The 26,595-nt window shown below is 58.4% G+C and overlaps 2 protein-coding genes across 4 annotated transcripts in view; both read left to right on the top strand.

The window, feature by feature from the left end:
• Positions 1 to 1,955, top strand: part of POC1A (POC1 centriolar protein A) — a 71,969-nt gene extending 70,014 nt beyond the window's left edge. For all 3 annotated transcript variants that reach the window (XM_077763407.1, XM_077763409.1, XM_077763410.1), the window contains exon 11: positions 1,750 to 1,955. In XM_077763407.1, coding sequence (XP_077619533.1) covers positions 1,750 to 1,848 — 99 coding nt within the window. In that variant the 3' untranslated portion in view covers positions 1,849 to 1,955. The remainder of the gene's footprint in view (positions 1 to 1,749) is intronic.
• A 16,901-nt stretch (positions 1,956 to 18,856) lies between these two features.
• DUSP7 (dual specificity phosphatase 7) lies at positions 18,857 to 26,059 on the top strand. Its single transcript, XM_077763406.1, has 3 exons — positions 18,857 to 19,361; positions 20,840 to 21,274; positions 23,972 to 26,059. The coding sequence occupies exons 1-3, from the start codon at positions 18,884 to 18,886 to the stop codon at positions 24,277 to 24,279; spliced, it is 1,221 nt and encodes a 406-aa protein (XP_077619532.1). The 5' UTR covers positions 18,857 to 18,883; the 3' UTR covers positions 24,280 to 26,059.
• The last annotated feature ends 536 nt before the right edge of the window (positions 26,060 to 26,595 follow it).

Raw genomic sequence — 26,595 nt, 5'->3', positions numbered from 1 at the left:
CCCTGGTATTGACATTGGCTCAGCACCCGCTGCCTCCACATTTGAAAATTCAGTCCCTGTAAAAAGTTTAAAGGGACGGGGAGCGGGTGGGCAGAGAGGAAAAGCAGGCCGGCTCCCCCACTGTGGCCTAGAGTCCGAGACCATTGGAAAAAGTCTGGATGAAGAATGATTTTGGAGCTTGGCTCGGCGCGAGTTTCGCAGCAGCCAGTGGAAACTTCCAGGAATGCTGCTCTGGGCCAGCCAGGGGCTGTTTCCGCCACCACTGTTACGAGGTACAGACCCCTCGACGGCTTCTGACCAGCACAGGGGAGTGTGACTCTTTTTCAGCTCAGCTCTGCCTCGCAGGGTGCAGCACACCTTTTCAGAGCTCTTGCAGCCCAGACCAGCTCAGTTAGAAAGGGCTGGCCGCCAGGAGGAGCAGCCTCCGTGAGCGGCTGACGTCCGTGCGGGATGCTGTGAGAATTTATAGCAGCCTTAGAGGGGAAACTCCCTCCCAGAATGTTTCAATGTTTTATTAAATGTATGAAAGGAAAGTTTCCTTTTCACTGGACCAAGGCCCATAGCCTCCATGGAGCCTCAGGGAAGGTGGTAAAACCTCTTGGGAAAGCCCACAGACAAATGGGTAAAATTAATAGAAAGTATTGTTTCTTAATCTGAGCCCTTTCTGCTGGCTGTAGGCACAGGAGCCGAGCCTGCCTCGCTCGCAGCGGACTCACACAGTGCCCGTGCGGGCCTGACACGCACAGGCACTCGCCCAGCTCTTGAGGGGTGAATGTGAGCTCAGCCATAATGGCCAGCATGGGTCAGGCTGGGCGAGGGCTGGGGCTGGCTGTGTGACTGGTGGGCAGGCCCGGGGCGGGAGTCCTTGAGGGCAGTGGGCCAGCTGCTCCCTGGGGAGCACACTGGTTCCCAGATAGCAGCTGCCCCAAAGCCAGAGGACGTGGGCAGGGTTTTTGCAGCCACATCTGAAGACTGGCCCTGGCCCGTGAGGCGCGTGCAGCCCTAGCAGCTGGGGGCATGGGCAGGCTGGACAGCTAGGTCCGCGGGCCAGCCGTCATGCTGGGTGTGCAGGAGAGGCCACGATGACAAGCATTGCCAACATGGATCAAGCTAAGAAGTGCTGAGCACCATCCTGAGTCAACCCGTAGTCTCCAGGACTCCTGTGAGCTTGGCGTTATCCTGCCATTGCAGAGGGAAAAAGGGGCTCAGAGGCAGAGTTAGGGCCAAATTCCCAGATGGCATATTCCTCCAGTGGTCCTCACCGGACTTGTACAGGCAGAGGCCCTCCTAGGCTCAGGGTCACTCAGTGGCTCGCCTCCTGGTCTGGGAAGTCCCTCCAGGTGTAGAGGTGAAGGGCCTGAGGCATAGGCAGGACCCTGGTGGGGTGTCGTTTTCTTACCTTTGGAATGGAGATGGGTGATGGTCTCCAGTTGGTTATGGACAGAAGCCTAGCCCAGATGAGGAAGTGGTTCTGTTCCAGACCCCAATCTAAGTGCCAGACCACCAGGGCCAGGGATTCTGACCCAGGTCTGTGGGACCTGCTGCCGGCCTTCCCTCACTGTGCCCTCCCACTGCCTGCAAACGTCAGAGAACAGCCATCCAGAGCCAGGAGGAGACACGAAGGCAAGAGTGGACCCAGCCGCCACCAGAGCCAGGGACCAGACAGGACAGCAGGCCAAGCAGCTGAGCAGGACTGGCTGAGGGGATCCCTAGGGCAACTCTGAAGCCTGTCCACCATTTCTTTTGCAGACAGTCTCCATCCTGGAGCAGCGGTTGACACTGACGGAGGACAAGCTGAAGCAGTGTCTGGAGAACCAGCAGCTAATCATGCAGAGAACAACACCATGATCAGGGGAGCAAGAATCAAGAGCTCAGTCGATTTTGGGGGAGGGGGTGGCAGGCTGGGGATTGGTACTATGCGGCTTGGGTAAATAAATGAAGGGGATTCCGCTCTATGGGCATCACATCCATCCCTGAGCCCCAGAGATGATGCCCCTGTCTCTGTCCTCTGCCTGCTCTCTGCACCTGGAGGCTCTCCACCTGGTGGTGGGAGCCCCCCATGGGCAGGGCCCACACGTGCAGAATGGAATGTGTTTGATTCAGTGTGAAGGAGTCACTCAGAAATGTTTGCTACCTCAGAGACCCAGTGAGCCCTAAGATCACAGCTTCCCCCGCCTCGGGAAGAGCCCATTCCTGGGCTTTGTCCGCCTTTCTGTCATATGACTGGCTCTTCCCACCCATAGCAATGGACTACACATTGGATGGATGAGCCAGGAGTTTTCCCAAAATCTGACAAAAGGCCCAGTGAGGGCCCATCGAAGGTTTATCCAGGAACAAGCACTTGCGGGGAGGTGGGAGCTTTGCAGTGGCCTTGATTTCTGCCTCACACATGTTCACTGGGGCCTGGTGGCTTCCTCCTCTGTATGCATGAGGGTGAAGGAATCTGAAATTAAAGTGGACTTTATTGAGCTTCTAAAAAAAGTGGCTTGTTCAGAGTGAGACCTTACCAGTGCCCTCATCCCCAGGGCCCATAAAGGGAGAATGAAAGTGGTGACTTCAGAGAGCCCCCGCCAGGTCACCTCAGGGTATTGGGGGAGCAAGGACAGCCAGAGTCTCGACACAACATCCACCACCCCCTGGCTGCCCCCCAAGCTGGCTTCCTCGATTGGATCCTGGAGGACTCAGGCACCTGCATTTCCACTTACTCCTGAGGGTTCCCATAGGCGCCTTCCTCTGCATCCCTGCAGGGAGAGCCAGGCAGTGTTTGCCATATGTCTTGGTGCTGTCCATGCTTTCAGCATTTGGCTTCTTGGGGCCCAGCCAGCCAGAGAGGTATTTATCCTTCAATATACCTGCCTTGCCCTGAGAGCCCTGGGGGGCAGTGTTAGATCTCGGGAGCTGTCAGTACTGCGCAGCTAATGAGGTTCCCGGATTCTGCGGCTTCCGGGTGGGAGCAGAGCCTGAATGCCAGGAGCTTGGGCTGCCGAGGAGGCATCCTGTATGGAGCTCTGATACACGACGACGAGAATGGGGAAGCTGCCTCCTCCAGCTGTGTGGAGAGAGAGCCGCAGTCCCAGGTCAGGCTACAGATTCTGCCTTTAGCCAGCTGTGTAACCTCCACATGGTGACATAACCTCTCTGAGCCTCAGGTTCTTGTGTTGTGTGGTAGTGGTAACCACCCCTCCAGGGGCCTGTGAGGGAGGCACGCTCCCCATGAGCTGGGAGTGGCAAAGTGGGGAAGAGGCTGCTGGCTCAGGCCCTTCTAGAGGTTCCCAGGGACCTGCTGAGGCTTCCCACGTGGCCCTGCATGTGTAGAAGAGTTGGGCGGGTCTGCTGGTCAGAACTGGCAGGTGAGGTGCTCAGTTGCCTCTTTACGGGCTTCCCTTCTGTAAAGGCCTTCAGGGCCTCGGCACCGCTAAGTGAGCCTGCTGAGAGGATGCAGCTTGTGGGACCAGCGCTGTCATCCCCTCCCATGCTGGCTGGCCTGCGGTAGCTTCCAGTCATGAAGCTGGAGGTCCCAGTGCTGGGGCTCCAGTGATTTGAGCAGCCATCCCAGGGTGAGGTCATCTCGAGAGACACAGATGGTACCCCTCATTGGGGACAGCAGGACGGGAGCCAGGTCTCCAGGCACTGTCTGGCAGCTCTTGCCCTCGGGCCAGGCCCAGGCTGCCATCTCCCTGCCTTCAGTTTACCCCAGGATTGCGTTTTCTCTGTGAAGAAAATGTAGATGGAGAGCCTGCTAGGGATTTGGGAAATGGCCTGGGGGTGATGGTATAGCATTTGACCCTGGAAGCCTCGCCCTAGTTTATCAGCCCCCCTCACCACACCCCTTGTAGGCCGGTGTCTGCGTGTTCTGAGACAGGCCAGCCTGGGCTCTCCCACACGGAGGCAGCCACGGGCTGGCTGAGAGGACTCCGCTGGAGTGGCCCGTGCAGGGTCTCCTGAGGGGTTTCCCACACAGTCACACAGCTGCCTTGATGGAACCACCAGCCAGACCCAGAACTGGGGGGAAGAAGGTTCTCGGAGGGCTGCATTTGTCTTTGAAACACCACAGAGAACCCACCTCCTCCAAGGCTCAGGGTCAGTGTGTCACACACACAAGGGAGAGCAATGAAAGGGCTAAATTCTTCCCCAAAGAGTTCCTTTTTGAAATTGCTCATGTGGGGCCTGACTTGGGACCTCACTGCTCTGAGTGAGGATCTAGGGGCCCAGATTGTTCCTGAGGAAGAGGGGACAGGAGACCCTAGGGTGCCCTGACCCCAGCCCATGAAGGTGCTACAGGACCCTGAGCTGGGCAAGACCGACACTAGGCTGTTTGGCTGTGGGGAGTCTCACGAGCAGGGGAGGAGTGTGAGGCCTAGGTGGGCTTGAGGGGGCTTGGCAAGGTTGGGGGCCACATGACAGGGCCTTTCTTGTGGTGGTGTCTCCTGCCAGCCCTTGCCGCTGGCCCCTCTGTCACAGGGGCTCTTACCAGCCCCCAGTCCCCAAACTGGTGCTGCTAAGCTCAATAGCAGCCTTCTGAAAATGCAAATGGCTCTGCTCAGCCACTGTATTTTCTGGTTGTGGATTTTGATAACAGCTCCCAAAAATCCAAATCGCAGCCATCTCCCTCCCCACCCCTCCCTCTCTCTGTCTGTGCTAGGAAGGTGAGATTATGTTAGGGGGGTTTCTGTTAGGAAGTATATCCTAGCTGCAGTTCCCACCGCCCCCTTCTCTCATGCCCTAATTTTCCGAATGTGAAATAAAAGAACAGGTGTCGGTGATTGGTGATTTAAATTGTGATCCCCCCACCCACCCTTTGCCAGATTCTTGGGGTTCCAGGATGAACCTGTACTTCTGCCAGAGAGACTGAAGGAGGCAGCTCAGGCGGGCTGGACCACCAAGCCAGAAAGCAGCAGCTGCGTCCTGTCCTGGCCCATGGCAAGCCTGCTGCCCTTTCTCCCGAGTCTCCACTCCCCACGAGCCTCTGACCATGGCCTTTCAGAGACTCGGGTGGCACCAGCCAGCCTGCCCTGGAGACTCTGCCGTCCTCCCACCCAGCACCATCCTATCCCTCTGTCCCCGGATCCGCTTGCCACGATCCATGACTTCTCCGTGGTGGTGGGCTGTGTGCAAGCAGGCTGCCAAGAGGTCAGAGCAGTGGAGTCAGGGGTCGCTGTGGGAGTCGGGATCCCTGGCCCACTGCCCAAGGCCAGATGCCAGATTTGCCACCTGCTAGCTCCGTGGTCTCGAATCAGTTCCCCAAGTTTGTAGACCCTCTGTGAGATTATATACCTGTGTCCTCAGGTACATGAGGTGCTCAGAGCAGTGAATGGCCCAGAGCGAGAGTGTGGTCAGTGTGTGATTCCCTGCCCCCGCCAGCCCAGGGTGACACTTCTGACAGGTCAGGCCCCTTCCCTGGAAGTTGCTCCATGTGTCAATGGGCTGATGGTCCGTCTGGCTCTGGAATTCTAAAATGGCTACAGTCACGAACTCCTGATCCTGTGGCCCAGTGGTAAAGAGGGATTTGGGCCAGCAGACAGGGGGACTCAGGGCAGCCCCTCCCCCACCCGAGGAGGCAAGCACTCTAAGGCCACCTCTCTGCTGTCACCAAGGCCGCCACCAGGGCTAGCACAGGCTTGAGGGTGGGCGTTTGTGATTACCCGGAATCCCGGAAACCCAGCCTGCTGAGCGAGCGGGAGCGCGGTGAGTCACACCGGCCCTGTTGTCCTGGCTCCCTGTCATTAACCTCATTTTCCTAAATGATTTGCTCAAGATGGGTCCCTCATGGCTTCCGCCTTAATTGGTGTATGGCCGTTTAAGGGGGCCAGAAATCCACCCGGGCCTTGTCACTGAGCACCCCTGCTCCGCCCCACCCACCCCAGGCTGCTGAAGAAACCACTTTGCCAAGACGGCGGCAGCGGCGGTGGCAGGCTGTTGGCGGCCTGATGTCCTGGAGTGTCCTTCCACTTCCTGTGAGCACCGCACCCAGACGCGCGGCCTCGTCCCATTGGCTGGTGGGCTCCAGCCCACCCTCGCTGCGAGGCCCTGGCAACCCGGGCTCACTTACTCTCACTTACTCGGCCACGGAAGTCTTTTAGAAGCTTCTTCGCTCCTGACTCCCGACCCCTGAGGGCCCAGCGGAGCTCAAGATAAGACTGGAGCGAGGCCAGAGAGCCTGGGGTGAAGCCATTAGGAAGCTTTCTTGCCAGCCCCTCCTCGGCTGGGAGCTGCCATCCACTCTCCCAGAACCTATTTATAGGGCAAGGAGTGCTTTCACTTTAGGTGAGGCCACCTTAGCCCCATCTGCCCGGGAGCACTTCTTGCTGCAGGAATGCCACCCCCACCTGATGTCCTACCACTGATGAGAAATCTGAGTGCCGGGACAAGGAACCTGGGCAGGAGAGGAAGTCGGGTTCTGCCAGAGCTTCCCTTTCTCGGCCTCAAGCTTCTCCTTCGGGCCCAAGCGGGTGCCCAGCAGGAGCCAGAGCCCGTGCTGGCAGGGTTGTCCTGCTGCGTCCTGACATGCCCCAGCCTGTCTCCATCCTCCTCCCATTGGGTGCTCAGTGACAAGGCCCGGGTGGGTTTCTGGCCCCGTTAAACTCAGCTTTGGAATCAAGACTCTCTTGGAGCCAAGGACGTCCCTCAGCATCGGGGCCCGTGTCTCGCCAGTCTTTGTCGCTCTCTTGGTCTCAGGCCTGGCCAAGGGCACACGCACCCCACAGATGCTCTACTCAACTGGCCTCTTCCAGACCTTTGCCTTCCCCCTGCCCTCCCCTGGCAGGTCTCTAGAACCATCTAGTTCTCCCAGAAGAACTGTGATGCCCCATCTGACCTCTGCACTGAGCCCCATAAATCCTGACCCCAGCCAGAGCCACCCCAAAGACATGCCCTCCTGTCCAAGGTTGGGATGGAGATGCTGGCTGTGCTCCTCACTCCCAGCTCAACCCCTAGAATCTTTCTCCCGTGACAACTGCTCCTGGATTGGCTCCTCAGAAGCCTCTGAAACTTGGAGCCAGAGAAGGGGGGTAATTAGTCCTCCCAGACCCTCCAGGCAGCAGCTCACATGCGCCTGTTAACTGGAAACAGAAGGTGCTTTCTGTCACAGAGGCCTGGGCCAGCCCATGTCTGGGCTGCTTCCAGGGACTTCTTAGCTGAACCGGGAAGCTGACCTTTGCTCCTGGGGTTGCCCTGGTCCTGGGGTTGGGTCTAGCTCCCTTGGTAGTTAGGGTGTGTTTGAGGTAGAGCCATTTGTGAGACCCCACAAGGATGCCCATGCCTTTTGAGACGCATCCTGAAGTCTCCTGTTGGTCAGTAGATGCCTCTGGCCTGGGGTAGCTTCCACTCTATAGCCCCCCCCCGTGAGGGATGGAGCCTCAGGCTTGTGCAGGTCAGGTGAAGGCCCTGTCAGCCTCCCCCAGAAGCTCGGGCCTGCCCACCACTCAGGCCATCCCAAAGCTAAACCCCCCAAGGAGCCAGGACCCGCTGAGATACCTGATCGTTTCCTGCCTGGTCTCCCACTTTCGCTCTCGTCCCACCCCATCTGTTCTCAACAGAGCAGCCAGAGACGACTAAGCTATCAGAATAAAAAGTAATAAATAATGAGAGAGCTGGTGAGATAGCTTGTGCCATCCCTGCTCCACCACTTCCAGTGGTTGGTTCCCCAGCCTCCTCCACAGTGAGTGGAGGCCCCAGTGCTCCCCACGATTCAATCCTGCCTATCCCCTACCCCGTCTCTTGCCACCCTCCACCCTCCTCTCATGCCCCTCCAGCCACACCGACCTCTTTGCTGTTTCTTGGACACACCAGGCACATTCCAGCCCCAGGACCTTTGCACCCTCTATTCCTAATGCCAGGAATGTTCTGTATGTACCTCTCTGTACCTCAGCCTCCTCCTCCATGACATGGGGTAAGAGCAGGAGTGACCTCATAGGGCTGCTGGGAAGACTCACCAAGGCAATTCACACAAAGCTCTAAGAACAGGCCTTGTCCTTGCTGGGCTCCAGTCCATGGCCTGGGGAGAGGGCTGGAGGTGGGGGATGAAGGGCTGGGCTCCTGGCATCTGAGTCCTGCAGGCTGGCCAGCTGGCTATAAGGCCCACTCCAGGCTCCATCTTGGTCAGCTGGCTGGAAACCTGGGGCTCAACCAGTGCTCCTGGGGAGGGGGAAATCTGTCCTACCCCGCAAGGCCCTGAGATTCTGCTCCCTACCCACCTCGGGTCTCTCTCACCAGACACCCCCACCCCACGTATCAACATGGCTCCTGCACAGCCCTTGTTTTTTTCTTCTTAATGAGGTTTCCAGCTACCAGGCCAATCCAGGTGTCCCACGTGAGTGGGGGTGGGGCGGGGCAGCCAAGAGGGGCAAAGTAGGGGGTCAGGGTTGACAAGTCAGTGGCCTTGCTGCACCCAGGGCTCTCCAGTGGAGTAGGGGAAGCCGGGCTGGCTTTTTTGCTGCTGGCTGGCACTGGGAGGGGGCTTCCTTAGGTCCCCACGGCCCCTCCCACCCAGCTGGCTCTATCCTGCCCCTAGTGGCTCAGAACCCCCACTAAGCAGGGCTCGGAGGCTGGGGCTTTTTCCACCCAAGTAAAGGAGTAGGCCCTCTGAGGTCCCTCCCACCACTCTCCCAGCAGACTGGTGGCCTGGGGGCCTCCGACAGGGGCTTGGGGGCCTGGCAGTCAGCCTCGTGGAGGGTGGGCACCAGGACTTCTGGGAATAAAGTCTCCTCTTGCTGCTCCCCCTCTTTCTCCCCCACCCCTCCGTCATCCTCCGCATCCTCCTCCTCCTCCACACATGTTTCCAATCCTCAGGTCCCTCTCCCCCGCCCCAGCCCCTTCCCATTTCCTTTCCGAGGCATCCACTTGCATGTGGAACTCATTAGGAGACCCTCAGGGCTCGTAACCCAACTCTGGCCTGGGCTTGGGGAGGGGGGCCTGTCCGCAGCTCCCAAGCTGAGACACCACAGCCCTTCCATCCACCCTGCCCAGCCTGTGCAGCCTCGAGCTAGAGGCCACCAGAGCTGGTCAGGTCCAAGAGCTGGCAGCTGCTGGTTGGGGAAAACATGGCTGGGTGTCTGGCTTACCTCCTTCCTCTCCGGCCCATTGCCTAGCATCCATTTATCACCCTCACCTTCCCACCAGGCTAGCTTCTGATCCCACGGGGGTGGCTGGACCTGCCGGCAGAAAGCAGACCACAGGGCCCTACAGCAGGCCAGAAAAAGGGTATGGGGTTCTGAGTAATCACCTTGATGACCCTGAAGATGGGAAGCACAGTCCAGAGAAGAGAATGTGGTATGAACAGCAACTGGACAACATAAGGCCACTTTCTCCCCTGAAGGACATGCTGAGGGCACAGTCCCATGAGCTAAGAGTGGAGGTTATGTAGGAAACTCACACTGTGGTTGCCAGACTTTGGAAAATACTAGATAAATAAATCCAGCTCGATCCTTACAGGACTTGTCAGAGCCTTCAACACACTCCTATGCTATGCAGCTTGGGCCAAGAGCTCATAGTGTTTTCCAGACATTTGACCACTTAACCTTTCTTACTGAGGTATGCTGGGCCAGCCCAGTGTTCCATGGATCCCATTTTGGACAGCTACAGGAAAAGCCCTTGAAGAGGCAGGAGGTATAGGTCAAAGCCCCATGATGGGAAAGGCTCTCTGAGTTCATTCAGAATAGGGGCTGTTGTCTGCTGGGTCTAAGCAAAAGGTGGGAACTGAATGGGGGTGACAGCTAAGGAAGGGTGAATAGAAGGCAGCAAGGGGCTGGCATGGCCGAGGCTTGGAGGTAGGACCGTGTTTGAGCCATGTTCAGGTCCTGATGACTCCGATTCCCTCCCTACCCTTCATCATGGGAGGGCAGCCAGGAGGGTGGGCAGGCGTGGCCGCAGAGTCAAAGGCAGGAGGCTGGCAGGCAGGGCCTTGCCCCACGGATGGAACCTGCACAGGCAGGCCCCAGGTGTTGGGAGCGCTCATGCCACCGCCCCCACCACGACATCAGCCTCAGGACAGGGCAGCCACCAGCTCCAGCATCAGAAGAGATGCTCTGTCTCCTCAGTCTCTGTTTCACCTCCCGGTCCGGCCCAGCCTCTCTGCTCAGAGCCCATTCTGCTCACATTCCCTGGCACAGCTGCTACACGCCCCCTTCTCATCCCTCTGCTCCCAGAGGCCTTCCCTTGGGGGCCATCACCTGCCCCCAGGGCCCTCCGCCGACTATCCAGGCACAAGAGGGTTGACCCAGGGAACCCGTGCTCAGCCCTTGGCTGGACTCTTCAGTGGTGGGCTTCCTTCTGCCTCAGAGCTGTTTGCCTGGCACATTGGACTCCCAGTTTACAGAGGAGGAAACTGAGGCCCAGAGAAGGGAGGCTGGTGGTAGAATCAGGATTAGAACCAGGTCTCTTGGTCAGGCGCCCCGGCCTCCACCCACCACCCTCCTCTCACTCCTGCCCTGTCCCAACACACGTGACACACTCACACTTTGGCTCCTGCTCAGAGTCCCTTAGACTTCTCTCTCCCAAGAGACCCTCGTCTTTGCAGATTCTCCCAGGTCTTGGGGCACGTGCCCCTGTGGCAGGAGTAGGGCTGGGTAGGGCCAGGCCAGGAAGGGGGGGCCTCCAGACTGTTTTCTGTTGCTGCTACTGGTGCCCGTGTGCCTGGGAACACAGTATATCCATCTCCAGGCGGGCAGCCTGACAGCTGAGCCCATGTGGGACGGCGCAGGGCAGGAAACCCTGGACGCTGAGGCCTCAACCCAGCAACCTCGTGCCTGGCCCAGGCCAGCTGGCTCCCAGGCCATTTCCCCAGCCTTGTCATGATCATGTGGTCACCGTCACTGTCACCAGTGCCTCATAGGAGGGATTCCTGAAAAACAGGGCTGTGTGGGCCGTTGGGAAGGGAACCAGACAGGCCCGGGCGGGCGGCAGGCAGATACTAATGAGGCAATTAGGCCTGGCAGCTACAGAGAGACCTAGCAGTCTCCACCCCTTGGCCCACCCGAAGCAGACCCAGCCCAGGCCCCTGGCACTTCCGCCCTACTCAGATACCCTGGGAATTCCCAGCATCCTCCACCCTCCCAGCCTCAAAGGTTGGGCTGACTTTACTGTCAGGAGCCTGCCGCTGCTGGCTCTCCCAATCATAAACCTACAGGCTGGTTCAGCAAAGACAGAACCGGGACACACACACACACACACACACACACACACACACACACACACTCACACACACACTCCTGACTCCATCACTGTTTCCTGCCTTTGCTCTGACTGGGAACCCCTGTCCAAGATGCCCTCTGCCCTCCCACCCCTGCTCAGGCCCTTGGGCTCCAGGCCCTTCCTAGTAGAGGTTGCCTCAGAAGGATCAGAAGCCTGGAGCCGGAGGTCAAGGGCAACATGGTAGACAGATGGACAGGTTGTTAAGGACTCCTACTCCCAAGGCCCTGGCTTCCATCCCTCAGAGCCTAGGTGGACTCATGAGGTGCTGCCCTTAAGCCCCGAATGTCACAAGAGGGAGGGGGGGATCAGTTCAGGGTAAAGACTCAAAGGAGGGAACCTGTGGCTTTGGGGCAGGGAACTGGCTCACCTGGGTTTATCTGGACTCTCTCTCTCTTCGGCCTTCTTCTGAGCACCCAGGAAAGCAGGCCCAGCCTGCCTGGTTTCCTGAGGCTGTGGAGCAGTTTCTGGCCCTCTAGGGATGGCCTAGGTGTCATTGGACGGGGCTCCCAGCCAAGTCTAGCCCCCAGCCCAGCCCCTCCTCCAGGGTCCAGGCTTAGGACCTCTGAATCCACCAGGAGGTGGGAGTTTGGGCTTAATCTTTGGAGAAAGTGTAGGCGGCACCTAAATGGCAGGGTAGGAGAGCCCTCTCTGAAACAGGGAAATTGAGGCCAACAGCCTGAGGATGGGGACGAGGTCCTGCTGGGCAGGTTGAGAGCAGGAATCCATCCCTCCATGGCAAGGAGCCTCTTCTGGCTCCAGTTGATCCCACTGAGTGACTCGGCAGGTCATGCAGGACAGGCTGACGCCCAAGTGAGAAATGGAAGTGAGAGGCTTCCAGAACCATCCAGCATGCAGGGGAGAGCCAAAGCCATTTTAAATCATAGGGCCATCAGCTTGGGGCTGACAACACAAAGTCTAGAAGGAGAGGGGCATTCCAGTGTTGGCCCACCCACTTCCTAGATGCCCACCCTGGCTCTGGAGGACAAATGGGTTTGGGGAGAAGGGTAAGAAGGCATCTAAAGGCAAGAGCTGGAGGAGGAGGTTTCCAGCAGAGGGACAAGCGAGTGCAAAGGCCCTAAACACAGAACAGGAGGACAACACAGGGACAGGGCTGGGCTGGGAGAGTGGGGGCTGTCAGAGAATCTCGGGCCCTGAGAAGAGGCAGGGAGGTGGAGAGAGGGGCAGAGCCACACCATCAAGGGCCACACTGGCCACAGTGAGGAGCTGGGACTTTGCCAGGACAGTGGGAAGCTCTAGAGCAGAAGGAGGCCAAGTCTGATTCACATTCTCAAAAGATTCCTCTGGTTGCCATGTGGCGAATGGAGTAGGGGCTGGGAAGGAGGCTGGGAAGATGGACCAGGGAGAAGTAGGAGGGCCTGGGAAGGCAGATCTGAAACTGTGCCATGGATTGGCCAAGTATGCCATGGAAGTGGAAAGAGCGTTTAATAGCACATAAGCTATGTGCTATAAGATATAGCCCCCTCTCTTTGGGGGTGAATAGCTGCACATGCCTCCCCCCTCCCATCAGTCCCCCACCCTGCTGGCCTTGGCCCCCTTCCACCCCAGGAATGGGGAAGAGCAGGTAAAGCAAGGGCTCCCTGTGGGCCATGCTTGGGCTCCTCCTACAGGGGCCTAGAGCCATAATAAGAGCCAGCTGGGAACCCCTCACCTGGGGGAAAGGAGCTCTGGGTTCTTAGTCTGGGGCCCAGCCCACTGCCACAGCTTGAGTGGTAACCATGGGCCTCAGTGTCCCCATCTGTCAAATGTGTTGACAGCCTTTCCAGAGCTGATGCAAAGCCTGGACACTCAGCCAGAAGGAAGAGGGTTTGAGACTGTCAGGCGTGCACCTGCCCAGTAAGCCCACTGGGGCCTGTGTGTGGCAGCTCATAGCTGGGAGTCCCAGGGAGCACTAACTCCTGTCTCCAAGATTGCCCTTCCCACTTCCCCGTGTTTATGTGTTTCCTTCCCATCACCTGGGCCACCATGACTCACCCCAGGCCCAAGGGGTAAGTGAGTAACTGGCTGGGCCTGCAGTCAGGCCCTTGGGCAAGACATTTCCCTTCCTAGGCCTCAGCTTCCCCACCTGTAGAACAGACAAGCCCTGGGCTCCTCACTGAAGAATCTTGCTGCACGCAGGGCTGAGGATGTGAAAGCTGCCATAGGATGAGGGCAGCACAAGGTGTGGCTTTGTGCCAGGACAGAAAGCAGGCCTGCTTGACATCAATCCCAAATCAGCCCTGAAAAGAGAGCAGCTCAGTAGAACCCCATCTCCCTTAAGGGAGCCCTCATGCTGGGGAGAGCTTGGAAGAGAGGGAGGGCGGGGCCACGAGGAAGGCATGGTTGGGCCCCAGGACTCTGGGTGACCACAGGGGGACCCCAGTGATGAAAGAGGAGCTCACATAGGTGAGGTCACAGGTGAGGCTCCATGGCTGGACCTGCTGTACCACAGATCCTTGCAGGCTGACCTGCCCTTAAGTGGGGAGAGGGCAGAAAATACACGGGGAGGACCAGAAGAAGGAGCAGACTCCGCTGAGATCAGGCAGGGCAGGCTTCCTGACGCTGAGGCCCCTCAGAAGCTGGAGATGATTTCAGAGGGTGGGGTGTGGAATGAGGAAGTGTGTGGAAGCAGAGGTGTTGTGTCTGGGCACAGAGTAGGGAGCAGGGGGAGGTCAGGGTGAAGTGAGCTGGGGCTGAGGACAGAGAGGCCATGGCTGGTCTGGCTGTGTATTTAAGCCTTAGCAAATAGGTTTTATCTCCCTTGCCTACCACAGCCAATCAGCTGGTCATGCCTGCTTGGAAGGGTTTTGAGGCCAGAGAATGGCTCAGCAGGAGAAAGTGCTGTGATTGACTAGTAATGCCTGCCAGGGACAAAGTAAGGCAGAGCCCTGTGTTTGTGTCCTGTAGTCTCTCTCCTAAGGTTGGCCCCAGTGGGCTGGGTATGCAGCTGGGAGAGGCACACTCTCAAGTGAGCCACGGGGATCCACATGGGGAGGTGGGCTGAGGGCCTGCTCCCGCTGAGTGGGGAGCAGGGAGAGGGAAGAATTACCTTGGCCCAGCTCCCCTCTCTGGTCCCAGTTGCCTTGCCTGCACACTCCCTGGCCCAGAGCAGGTGCTCGGAAACGTCTGAGCATGAATGGTGGGGAGGTTCCACGGCGGCCTGGCTCTCCTCACTTCTTCCCCTTTGCCTTCTCCAGGCAGCCTTGGGGAGTTTCATCCTGCCGGGTCTTGTTCTCTGCTTATCCTGGGTGTGACCCTCTCCCACCTGCTCCCCAGGGCCCTGTGCTCCCACCCCTCTGGCCCACACACCTGGGCAGGGCAGGGGGAGGATGAATAGGCACGTGGCTCCCCAATGCTAGCGCCGTCCCGGCCACAGCTTCCCCATGCTGCACTGCCATCACCCAGGGCCCTGCAGCTCCCCGCTAGAAGGAAGGCAGCAGCAAAATGGTGCCATTCAGAACTTGTCACCGCAAGAGACCCTAGCAATAGCCAATAGGACAGGGTGAGCCCAGGTGACTGGAGGGCTGGGGAGGGGAGTGCAGATTCTCCCGGCCTGTAAGAACCCTTCCAGGCTACGTCCAGTAAGAGCGGCAAGTGCCCCGACAGGCAGAGTCTATGTGTGTCCACATGTATTGTGTACTTCTGCACACACACATCTATGCTTGTGAGGATATGATACAGCATAGGTCTGTACAGTGTGTGTCCTTGCGTGGGTGTGTGTACACGTACAAGCACAGGACTGCACAGCAAGAGTTCTGTCCAGGGCAGGGGAGTTGCCGGGGCCTTGCCCAGTTCCCTTCTTACCCGTTCTGACTACAGGCCACACAGGCACCCCACCAAGGGATGGAGAAGAAGCTGTCCCAAGGTTCGGGGACAAGCACAGTGACCCTCAGTTGGGCTGGAGTGCTCGGCTCTCTCCCCAGCCCCTGCTCAGCTCTCATGGTGGGATGTGAAATCCATCCTTATGCCCTCCTGGAAGCAAGCAGGAGCTCACCCTAAATTTGTGTTAGCCTTCTTAGGCCAGGAGGGCAAGGAACTGACCCCCCACACCCCACCTTCCTTGCACTCTGGCATATGCTGTTCAAAACGTATTGGCCCATGATCTCCCAGTTCATGGGTTCAAGCCCTGCGCTGGGCTTCGTGCTGACAGAGTGGAGTCTGCTTGAGATTCTCTCTCTCTCTCCCCCCGCCACATTCTCTCTCAAAATAAATAAACTTAAAAAAAAATGTTGGCCTGTCTCTAAGAAATCTATGAGCACCAGTGGAAAAAGGAAAGTTTGCTTCCAAGATACTTAAATTATTCTTGGTGACATAGTTCCTGGGTTACCAAGCCATGTGAATTTGCGTGGGGGGGGCAAGTGCATATCCGTTCATATCTGCTCAATTCACATCAAATGTCCCACTGTGGTAGCCAAGCCTTGCCCTGCTGAGAAGGCCCCTTCCCTGTGCTTCTGGGGCTGGACTATATGTAGACGTGCAGACAGGGAAGGTAGCTGCAAACACGCCTCATGGACTTAGGCCTGGCACCTCGGAGGAACAGGGATGAGACAGATGGCGGGAGGAAGAATGGTCTTGAGGAGAGGTAGACATGCCATTGGGTGTCCAAAGGGAGAAAGGCTGGTGGGGAGTGTTGAACAGTGACAGTGATAGATTCCAGAGCAAAGATGAGGGCAGGGATCCCAGGGCCACCGAGCAGGGGGGTAATTCTAGCCTGGAGGATCAGAGGAGGCCTCCCTGAGAGTGACACCTGAACTGGGATCTTCTAGAAGGCAGGCAAAGGTGAGGTCAAAAAATGTGTGCAAAGGCCTGGAGGTGTGTGGGAAAAAGGGACGGCCTTCTGAGAGCTCAAACATACCCCACCTGCAGTTCCTCTCCTGAGACCAGCTCACCCCCCAGGAACCCAGAGGTTCTGGGGGCCCAGCCCCCACACTGGCCCTCAGGGAGACCCTGGTGAGAGGGGAAGAAGGGAGGTGCAGCACCTCTCCTGGGGGCTACAGGGAGGGCCTGAACCCTGAAGGGCAGGAAAGGCCACATTCCTGAAGAGGAGGAATGTCTTTGATCCCAAGACCTTGCCCAGGGCACCAGGCTCCCTCTTCCAGGTACCCTTTCCCAGCATTCTTGAGGGAGGCTCACTGTTAAAGGGCAAGGTCCTGGCAGAGGCATTTCTGGTCTCTTGCTGCCTGAACAAGGGCAAGTTTCTGCTACGCTCTGTAAGTCAGAGGGTTCTGCATTCCCCCCCTTGCACACACATGCACACACATACACATACACATACACATACACCCAGGACGTCCCTGCCCTACTCCACTTTATGCATAGTCGGTCAAGACTGGAGGCGGGGCTCCCACTCAGGAACCAAGGCTCCTCCCTGAGTGACGGGGCCCACACACCCCCACACATGGCAGCCTATACAGCCATGCTAATTCTCTTCCACTCCTTTGCTTTTAATGTCACCCTCTCTCAGGTGCCCCCCTCCTCCTGTATGCATCAGAACCCTGCCTCTTACATCCCTGCTGGAGGATGCCCCCACCTCCCGGAGAGTTTCTCCATTTCCACACCCGGGTCCTCACAGGTCTCTCCTCTAGCGTTTGGGTACCCCCTGGAGCGGTCCTGAGGGGGAGGCAAGGGAGCCATCACAAGTTAATTGGAGGGGTGGCAGGGCCGCCTTTCCTCTATCCGGGGAGGTTCTTTCTCCTCCATGGGGGGCGACAGGGACCTTGGGGACACACCGGAGCTCCCCATTTCAGTTGTGCCCCCACTAGTGAGAGCAGAGACCAATTTTCTCCTCAGATACTGCTGTGTGCCTGAAGCTCCAGTAAGCCCTCAACAAGCCCGCTGAGGAATGTCACCAGCCAGCAGGTCCCCTCAGCTGGTGGTCCGCTCAACCTTCTTTCTCACTCGTGGCCTCCATCTCCAACAGCCAACACCTGGACTGCCAGCCAAGGGCCCTCCCCCAGAGAAGTCCCTCACAGCTGGACAGATCTGCCATGGGCTTGCTGGGCTCCATCCAAACCAGCACTTCCCTATAATCCAGGAAACTGAGGCTCAGGGGTGAGAACCACAGTCACAACTCATCAGCAAGTGGCAGGGCAGAGTCTGGTCTGGGCTTCTCAGGCCCTTGAGGCTTTTCCACAGGTCCTAGGACCCCAAGGAAGCAGNNNNGGACAACCCTGGGCAGAGGCCAGAGACACGATTCTCCTTTCACCTCCTGGCCAAGGTATCCCGGGTGGTAAGACCATCTCTGGCTGCAATGGTCTGAAGTTTCTGGAGTGTGACTGAGAGAAAGACCTCTGCTCCTTTGCGACACAGCCCTGTGGCTCGGGAAACCCTTCAACGTCCACATGGAAGACTGGGGGAAGCGGGGACTGCTCTAGGGCCGCCCCTCTTCATGCCTTCCTGTCAGCGGAAAGCTCAAATCCTCCGGGTTCCAGAGGCCCTCCCTTCAGGAAATCTCAGGCACCTCCGGCCCCGCCTCTGACCCCGACTCCCCCCAACAAGGGATAGGTAGAGGCAAAGTGGCTGTTTGCCAGCCTCGGGCAGAGTGAGAGGGTTAAGCCGCAGGGAAGTTGGGACACTCCGCCCGCAGGGAGCGGATCGGGCGGACAGCGGGGCCTGGCCGCTACTTCCCTCCCGGGGCAGAGGACACCGGCTCGGTAGGGAAAGCGCGGCGGGCATTGCGCACGCGCGCCGCTCGAGTCAAAACGCTTTGTTCCAACGCTACCTGCAGCTCCATTCACCTCCTCCGCCCCGCCCTCCTGCGAGCCGATACACCGCGCTCGCGGAGACTCCGCCCACTTCTCCGCGCTGGGTGGAACGGGTGATGAGTCCCCGCCTCCCTTCCCAGCCACCTCCTTCGGTCACGATTGGCCATCTGCGCGACGCACTCCCGCCTACCGCGAAACTTGATTGGTACATTGGGAAGGAGGTTGAAGAGGTAGAGCTGATGATAAAGGAGAGCTCCCTGTCCCACCCTCCCCAGTGAAAAAGTCACGTGGCGCTTCACTCGGCGCCTGTCACCTCCCCGCTTGTAAAGCTCTCTTAAAGGGCTCGCTCTTTCTTCCCAGGGCTGGTCCTTTCCAGGATTTCTCCAACTCTTGCCCGCGGAGTGTGGAACGGCCCTGGGTCCTCCTACTCTGCCCGTTCCCTGGTTGCTGATTCCCCATCAGGCCTGCTGGGGTAAGACCCCCTTTCAGGTCGCGGAGCCTATGGACATCATAAGGACTAGGCAGTCGCGTGAAGCGGTGACCTCCTAAGCACAGTGCCTGGCACGTAGTAGGCGTTCAGTTTCCAGTTGTTGAATGAACTCACTGAGAAAATAAATGAATGGGGTTGATAGACAGGAGTGGAGGAGGTTGGCTCAGCGTGACTGCCCCCCCCGCCCCCCCACCGCCCCATCCTTGGGGAGACTCTGCTTCAGTGAAAGTGGGGAGGGGATGATAGGCGCAGGAAGCCCCTAGGGCAGCCCTTTAAGGTAGGACTCGGAAGACCTGGGAGCGCGGGCTTAGGGGGAAAGGTCTTGGCAGGGCACTCCCAGGCGGGTCATAGCCAGTTCCAGGCTGAGGCAGGGCGAGGGCCCAGGCAGGCGCAGGTCTCCGGGCGCACGGGGCCGCGAGCGCGCCCCCGTACTCTGTGGGGAGGGGCGGCGGCGGCGGCGCGGCGCCNGAGTAACCAGCTCCGCGGCCCCCCAGCGCGGGCGCACATGTCGGCCTCGGGGGCGTCGGCTGCTGGGGACACCGGGGCGGGGTCGGAGCCCGGTGCGGGGTCCGGGTCCGGCGCTAGCACCGGCGCGGGAGCTGCGACGGGTGCGGGGGCCATGCCCTGCAAGAGCGCCGAGTGGCTGCAGGAGGAGCTGGAGGCGCGCGGCGGCGCGTCCCTGCTGCTGCTCGACTGCCGGCCGCATGAGCTCTTCGAGTCGTCGCACATCGAGACGGCCATCAACCTGGCCATCCCGGGCCTCATGCTGCGCCGCCTGCGCAAGGGCAACCTGCCCATCCGCTCCATCATCCCCAACCACGCCGACAAGGAGCGCTTCGCCACGCGCTGCAAGGCGGCCACCGTGCTGCTCTACGACGAGGCCACGGCCGAATGGCAGCCAGAGCCCGGCGCTCCTGCCTCAGTGCTTGGCCTGCTCCTGCAAAAGCTGCGCGACGACGGCTGCCAGGCCTACTACCTCCAAGGTGAGAGCAGCACTGAGACCCCTGTCCGGGATTGGGGCCCTCCCGCGGCTCCCTGACGCCCCCGCCGGAGGCTACTTTCTCTCCCTGCGCTTCGCCTGCCCGGCCGGCGCCACGTCGCCCCTGGCCCGCATCTGCCTCTACCGGGAGCCCGGCCCCCGCAGTGAGCGCTTAGGCTGGCACGGGGGTCGCCTCTGCACCGCCTTCTCGGCACGAATCTAGTGGGCCGGACAAACTTTTCCTGGCTTGGGCTTTCCCTTTTTTATTTTCCTCTCTCCCCCTGTTGTTGGGGCCATGGCAGCGGCCAGTGTCCCGGTGAGCCCCTCAGAAGAGGAAAGGGCCTTCTCTGGGACCCGAAAGGCCACCGGGCACCCAGGTCCAGCTCCTCCAATCTAGAATGCGTGTCCTGGAAGACCAGGGTCAGGCTAGGGGAGTCTCTGGCAGCATTATCCACACCCCCAAGGTATAGGGACTGCTTGGGTTGGGGGACTCTGGGCATCTCGACATTGGTCTCACTCCATGAGGACTCGGCCACTGGGGGCAGGTCTATAAGCAGTGTCCCTTTCCCTGGCTTTCCAGGACCCCCGAATCCCCAGCCTCCTGCCCTAGAACTTGTGGAAGGGGGAGGTAGCTGGGGGGCGAGTGGCTGCAGCCGGTGTTTCCAATTAACATTCCAAAATGGCCTCTCGCTGGCAGCAGGCGGGCAGGCGGGGAGGGGAGGCCTGCAGCACCCTCGGGCGCAGGGCCCATGCCTGGCTGCAAGACGTTCCCTACATCTCTCTGTAAAGCCCCCGCAGCCCTCCCCCTCTGTGTTTCCAAGGCTGGGGGTCTTGCGTTCTAAGGGAGAAAGGTGGAGTTTGGGACCCCTTTTACGAACTTGCTACTGTTGGGGGAAAGGGCCAACCAAGATTTCACACTGCCCTTTCTGACTGTTGGGGTGGGTGGCAGGCACTGGACTCCCAGTCCAGAGGCCCAGGCCCTCTGTGCCCGACTGACCTAGACGCAGCACAAGCCCTAGCAGTCTCATCTGTAAGAGGGGCTTGCAAACACACAGGTGCTGACCCGAGATGGGGTTGTCTGCTTTCCTTTACCATTTAGCAGTTATTGAGCACCCGTGGGTGCCAGGTATGCATGGGAACTGTGGAAGATGAATGAGCTGGGGCCCTGCCTTAAGTGGCCTAAAGCTGGTGATATGGCTGGGGCTCTGAAGCCTATGGGTAAGGGAATGGAGCTCAGGCATGTTACTTCACCTCCTGAGGCCTCAGTTTCCCATTCTGTCCAGTGGGTCATAGGATAGATATAGAGAACACAGGAGAAAGTACATGTGTAACAGACTTGGCCTGGCGCATGTTGGCTGTTGTGTTACGGTGCTTGACATGGGGAGCTCTGGCCATCTTTGGTCTCGTGCACCCCATTGGTCTGAGGGCATTGGCCAGTGGCATGGGCAGTCTCTCACCCAGGGCCTCTCATTCTGGCCACAGGTGGTTTCAACAAGTTCCAGACAGAATATTCAGAGCATTGCGAGACCAACGTGGACAGCTCGTCCTCACCAAGTGGCTCACCACCCACCTCAGTGCTGGGCCTGGGGGGCCTGCGGATTAGCTCTGACTGCTCAGATGGAGAGTCAGACCGAGAGTTGCCCAGCAGTGCCACTGAGTCGGACGGCAGCCCTGTGCCATCCAGCCAACCGGCCTTCCCCGTCCAGATCCTGCCCTACCTCTACCTCGGCTGCGCCAAGGACTCCACTAACCTGGACGTGCTCGGCAAGTACGGCATCAAGTATATCCTCAACGTCACGCCTAACCTGCCTAACGCCTTTGAGCACGGTGGCGAGTTCACCTACAAGCAGATCCCCATCTCTGACCACTGGAGCCAGAACCTCTCCCAGTTCTTCCCCGAGGCCATCAGCTTCATTGGTAGGTGTTGCTGTGCTCTGGGCAGGGTGGATGGGCAGGTGCGTCAAGGTGTGTACAGGACTTGGGTGTCACCCGCGCCCGACTGGGTACCTCTGGGCCTGTCGGAGCCTGTGTGTGTCCTGCATGTGCCAACGTTTGCCCATGGGTGAACCCGTGCCTTCTGTGAGTCACCGAGGCCCTCGGTTCCCCCAGTCCTGGGCTCCCCGCAGCTGATAGCACCCCGTGGACTCTACTGTCCAGCTTGTGTTTTTCTGGCTCTGCTGTTTTGGGCTTGGCTCGCTGAAACACCGCAGCTCTCAGGCCTCCCACGGGTCTTGCTCGCTCTGCATCACGCCTCAGCACACATGTCTCTCCAGGAGGGGGCTGTCACGGTGCCTCTTTGGGCTTTATTTTGTACCCAAAGGGGCTGAAGGGTGGCCCTGAAGCCAAAGGCCTACCCCAAACAGGCAGCTTTTGGAATGTGGTGACCCAGATTGACTTGGTGGGGCCTTGGATGCTTCCAGCAACTTAGGGGGCTTGCTTGGAGTGTAGAGGCCCTCCTCTAGAGCATTCGGCAATTCTGCTGTTTGGCTTAGAGCCCTCAGCCTCCTGCATCCCCAGCTGACTCAAGCTCCACAAGTTGCCTTATCTTTGACCTCCCCATCCTGCTTCCTCCATGGCCAGCTGGAGGCTGTTAAACTACAGGTCATGTTCTCGGCCGTGGCTCTTCCCAGGGTGTGGGGAAGGGATATAAGATCAGGGTGTACGTAAACCCTTGGTTCTCTGAGCCCAGTGACCCCATGTTTCTGCCCAGCCTCCAATGGCAGAGGGGAGGTAGCCCGGACAGTCCTCTCCTGCCGGCAGCCGTGTCCAGTGGAGGGCGTTTTGCTGTCAGCTGGGCTGGGCTAGCTTTAATAACAGGAAGTGGGAGGCTTCCCCGCCTCATCCGCTTACTGGGAACCAAAACTAGGTGCCTGGCTAGGAGGAAGGAAGGAAGCTGAGGCCTGGGGGAGGGGCTGTGACCGGGCCTTAGGGAGCTTCCCAGCTCTGCCCAGAACGCAGCCAGCCGGGTCACCGTATGTGGATGCCGCCTGAGCATTCGCTCTCCCTCACTGAGAAAGGGGAGGGGAGAAGGGGACCCGCAGACAGACAGACTCCCAGGGCTGAGCCTGGCTCATGGATGTCTTTATCCTTCTTGAAGGCCCCTCTGCATCTGGGGGTGTAGGGGTGGGGGAACACATGTGAAGGAATAGAGGCCCAGGCATCCCCTAGGACTCAGTGGGATAGGACCAAGCCCCAGCCCCCACACTGCTCAGCCACACCCTGAGAGTGCTAAAAATAAAGCCAGCGGAAGCAGTTTCACTTTGGATCACCCAGGAGTGGGTTTGGGGGCCAGACGTTCCCCATATCCTGGTGTGTCACCACTGGAGCCTCATCTCCACCACCCCTTTAGCCCCAAGTCTCAAGGTCAGACCACAGGATTCTGCGCAAAGCCACAAAATCTGTCTCTTCCCCTGCTAGTCTTGTCCCTAGTCAGTCCCTGAATCTACCCATGCTGAGCCCTGGGTACCCTCATGGGGGTGAGGAGAGGAAGCTCTGCCAGGCCAGAGGGAGTGAACGCCAGAAGCGGAACAGCTTGTGAACCTGCGTGTCATCTTGTGCGAGTGCACTGATTTAGCACCGCCTGTGTGCCTGGCTCCCAATGGTCTTAGAATCAGAGAGGTGGTGACCTTGAGGTCTCCAGAGGGCTGCCTCTGTTAATCTACATCTTTGGCACAGAGAGGGGCTGCTACCCTAGGGCCTAGGGGAGGAGGGATGACAGGACTGAGTTGTTCAGTGGCTCCACCGGTATTTATTGAGCTCCTACTGTATGTCAGTGGAGGTGCCTGGGAAGCTGGGTGGGTTGGCTGAAGCTGGCTGGCTGTGGGGGGAGATGTTACTGACGTGTGTGCCTGCTGGGAGAAATCTAGTAAGTGAGGCGGGTGGGCTGCACTTAAGCAAACCTCACTTGTGAAGCCTCAAGTGTGCCCTTCCTCCCAGCCCCTGGCTATTCACCGGTAAGGCTAAGGAACTGGGGATGGGGCAGAACTGAGTGTAGGGCTGGGCCCCCGATTCCCTATTGAGGGCTTCCCTCGGCCTGTTTCCCAGGAGGCTGTCAAGGGGTACTCATGGGAGCTGCACCAGGAGAGCAAGCTCAGCCCCCACCGCCGGGTCACGGGCTGACTGTGTGTACTGTGCGTTAGGAGGAGCCTCTGTGTGGCCTTGGGCTGGTCACTTTGTCTTTGCGTCTGTGTCCTCATTTATAAAATGAACTTGCTAACCGTGGTGCAGATGGCCTGAGAGGACACGGGTGACACCCTCAGCACAGGCTGCATACTCAGCTGTAGCAGCAGCAGGACTCGCCGTGACCACAGCCATCACTGGTGCTGGTGTTTGTGGAGCCCTTTCTTGGCTCAGCTCCTTATACGAGCACTGAACAAGGGGGCCCATTTTATAGATGAGGAAACTGAGGCACAGAGATGTCCAGTGACTTGAAGGTGACTCCACAGTCACACTCTTGACTTCCACACCAAGTTGCTGTTCTGCTCGTGTGGGACTTCACCAGGTCCCTCAAGAGTCAGGCAGCACCAGCCAGTGGCCATGCCACCCTCTGTGCCTCTGCTCCACCTCTTACTCCCTGGAGGAGGCACCTCCATGACCCATGCTTGTGTGTTTCAGACGAGGCCCGCTCCAAGAAGTGTGGTGTCCTGGTGCACTGCCTAGCAGGGATCAGCCGCTCGGTGACGGTCACCGTGGCTTACCTGATGCAGAAGATGAACCTGTCACTCAATGACGCCTACGACTTTGTCAAGAGGAAAAAGTCCAACATCTCGCCCAACTTCAACTTTATGGGGCAGCTGTTGGACTTCGAGCGGACGCTGGGGCTGAGCAGCCCATGCGATAACCACACCCCCAGCGAGCAGCTCTACTTCTCCACGCCCACCAACCACAACCTGTTCCCACTCAACACCCTTGAGTCCACGTGAGGCCGGGGCACAGGTGGGTGGGGCCGGCCCCTCCCGACCCCACCTTGGGCCAGGTGGGCTGCCCACTCCTGCTGTGTCCGGCCGGAACCCAGACATCGTGGGACATGGCCCGTGCCCAGAGGCCCCGGCTGGTGGGTGACCGAGCTTCCCTCGCCGCCCTGGGCAGGGCAGAAACCACAGCAAGGCCTCTCTCTGCAGGACTTTCTGGAGAGGCCCTGAGCTCTGGGACACACGGCCTCGGGAGTCCAGCAGGGCCTCATCCTTGTCCCAGGGTACTCCATCAGCCAACGGCCCAGCCGATTTGGCTAGTTTTTAAAGACACATCCACGGACCTGAGTTTACTTTTTACTTTGGGCAGGTAAATTCAAGCTCCCTGGAGCACGGCGAGTGTTCAAGCTCTTCCTGATTTTTCTTTTTTAATGAAAAGTGTTATTTTCAGTCTACATACAACAGTGGGTTGTACAAACCAGTATTTCATCCCTTCCTTGATCCTACGAGAGAGAGAAACGTTTCAGTTTTTGTTTTTCTTCCTATTTCAAAAAGCAATTCTTGGTTTTTGTTTTTGTTTTTAATGGAAAAGACAAACCCCGTGTTGATCTTGACCAAATGCGTTTTGCACATGTGTGAAGCCTCCGCTTCTGCAGCAGGTCCTTCTTGAAGGGGTGGCTTGCTGCTCTCTTAGTGTCAGACCCCCCCCAGTCATGCACACGTCTCTTGGCCCAGCCCCCGTGGCACTGCACTTGCCTGTGATGACCTCTGCAAGGCATGATCGGTGGGCTGCCCTGGGGGGGGCTTCTGCATTCTCTGCCCTCCAGCTGCCCCTGCAGCCCCCCTGAGGCAGGAGATGGGAGGCCCTGCCGTTACCTGCTGGAGGCAGGGTCACGGGGGGGACTGCCAAGCAGTAGCATTAGCCCTCTGGGCTCAGCCCGTAGGAGGGTCTGGGCTCTGGGCCCTTTCTATACCATACCTACGTACCCACTACTTCTGTCTCTCTCTCTCCCTGTTTGTTTGTGACTGAGAATGGAGGCGCAGCGGCTGGGGGAAGCTTCAGTGGTAGAGGCCCAGCCCTACCTCCTAGTCTCTGTCCCTCCGCCTGGCTGTTGCTTTGGTCCAGCTCCACTCCCAGCACCCTTGTCCCCTGGAAGCTTGCCCTGCACTCATCTTGCCCATGCCTTCTACTACCAGGAAACTCGCACCCGTTTCAATCCCAGGGCAGGGACGGAAGGGGCGAGGATGGACAAGTGAACGGGGTGTGGGGCTCTGTCCACCCCCTTCCTAGGATCCACAGAACAAAGCCACGGATTCCGTTATCTTCTCCAGTTTTGTTCCTTCTCCAGCCTCAGTCCCTCCAGGTGTCAGGACTGCAGGGACCCAGGGAGAGGTGAGTGGTCAGGCTGGGGTCCCTGAGCAGCCGGCACTTGGCGTGTGAGTGAGGTCGCGGAAACTCTGCCCCACTGCATCTTACCTCATGGGGCGGTTTTCAGGGATTCTTTAAGGCAGCAGATTAAAATCTTGCCACAGTCGAGAAATTGACAAAAAGCTTCCATGCTGTACATGGTTCTTTCTCTTTTTTACTTTTAAAAAGAAAAATCCAGAAAGATGCATCAGATTTGTGTAAATGAAAGTATGCCAAGAGGGTGGCCAGTTTTGCTTTATGATCTTATGAAGGAAAATTTGTGACCCTACATATATATATACACACACACATACATATATATATATATCCCGAACCAGCAACGGGACTTTGTTTATATTGCAAATAAATATTATTTTTTCTTTAAAACAAGTTGTTGTGTCCATTAAGGGGCTGGGCCTGGGCTGGGGGGTGACTAGGACAGGGGCTGTGGCCAACATCCCAGCACCTGCTCTGTGCAAAGTCTGCTAGGCCCTCACTGGGAGGAGCAGCCAGGCCTCACTGGGAGGAGCTGAGGTGTGGCATTTCCCCAGCCTTCAGGCACTGCAGGCAGGGACCTCAGGGCTTTCTCTGTGGCCTTTTCCTAATTGGTTGACAGGAGATGGAGGCTCAGACAGGAATTGTGGACCAAGGTCACATAGCTGGACTTCTGCCCACCCTGAATTGCTCAGGGCTGTCCACTCAGGCATCACCCAGATCTGACCAGGGGCCCTGGGGCCCTGACATTTTCTCTTGCTGCTCTTGTGCATGGAACAGAGGATGTGCAAGTATCACCTTCTTATGCTCCCAACCCCCAGCCCCACAGTCCCTGGGAAGCCGGTGGGATGTAAAACCTGCCTGGTGGTGGGTCGGCACTGCTTTGCTCCTTGAGCTGGGTGGCCCCAGGTCCCTCAAGCCTCCCT

The sequence above is a fragment of the Crocuta crocuta genome, unplaced genomic scaffold (genome assembly GCF_008692635.1).
Source record: "Crocuta crocuta isolate KB4526 unplaced genomic scaffold, BGI_CrCroc_1.0 scaffold1079, whole genome shotgun sequence".
In the NCBI taxonomy this organism is placed as follows: domain Eukaryota; kingdom Metazoa; phylum Chordata; class Mammalia; order Carnivora; family Hyaenidae; genus Crocuta; species Crocuta crocuta.
The sequence above is the reverse complement of the archived record's forward strand: the minus strand, read 5'-3'. Positions and strand labels throughout refer to the sequence as shown.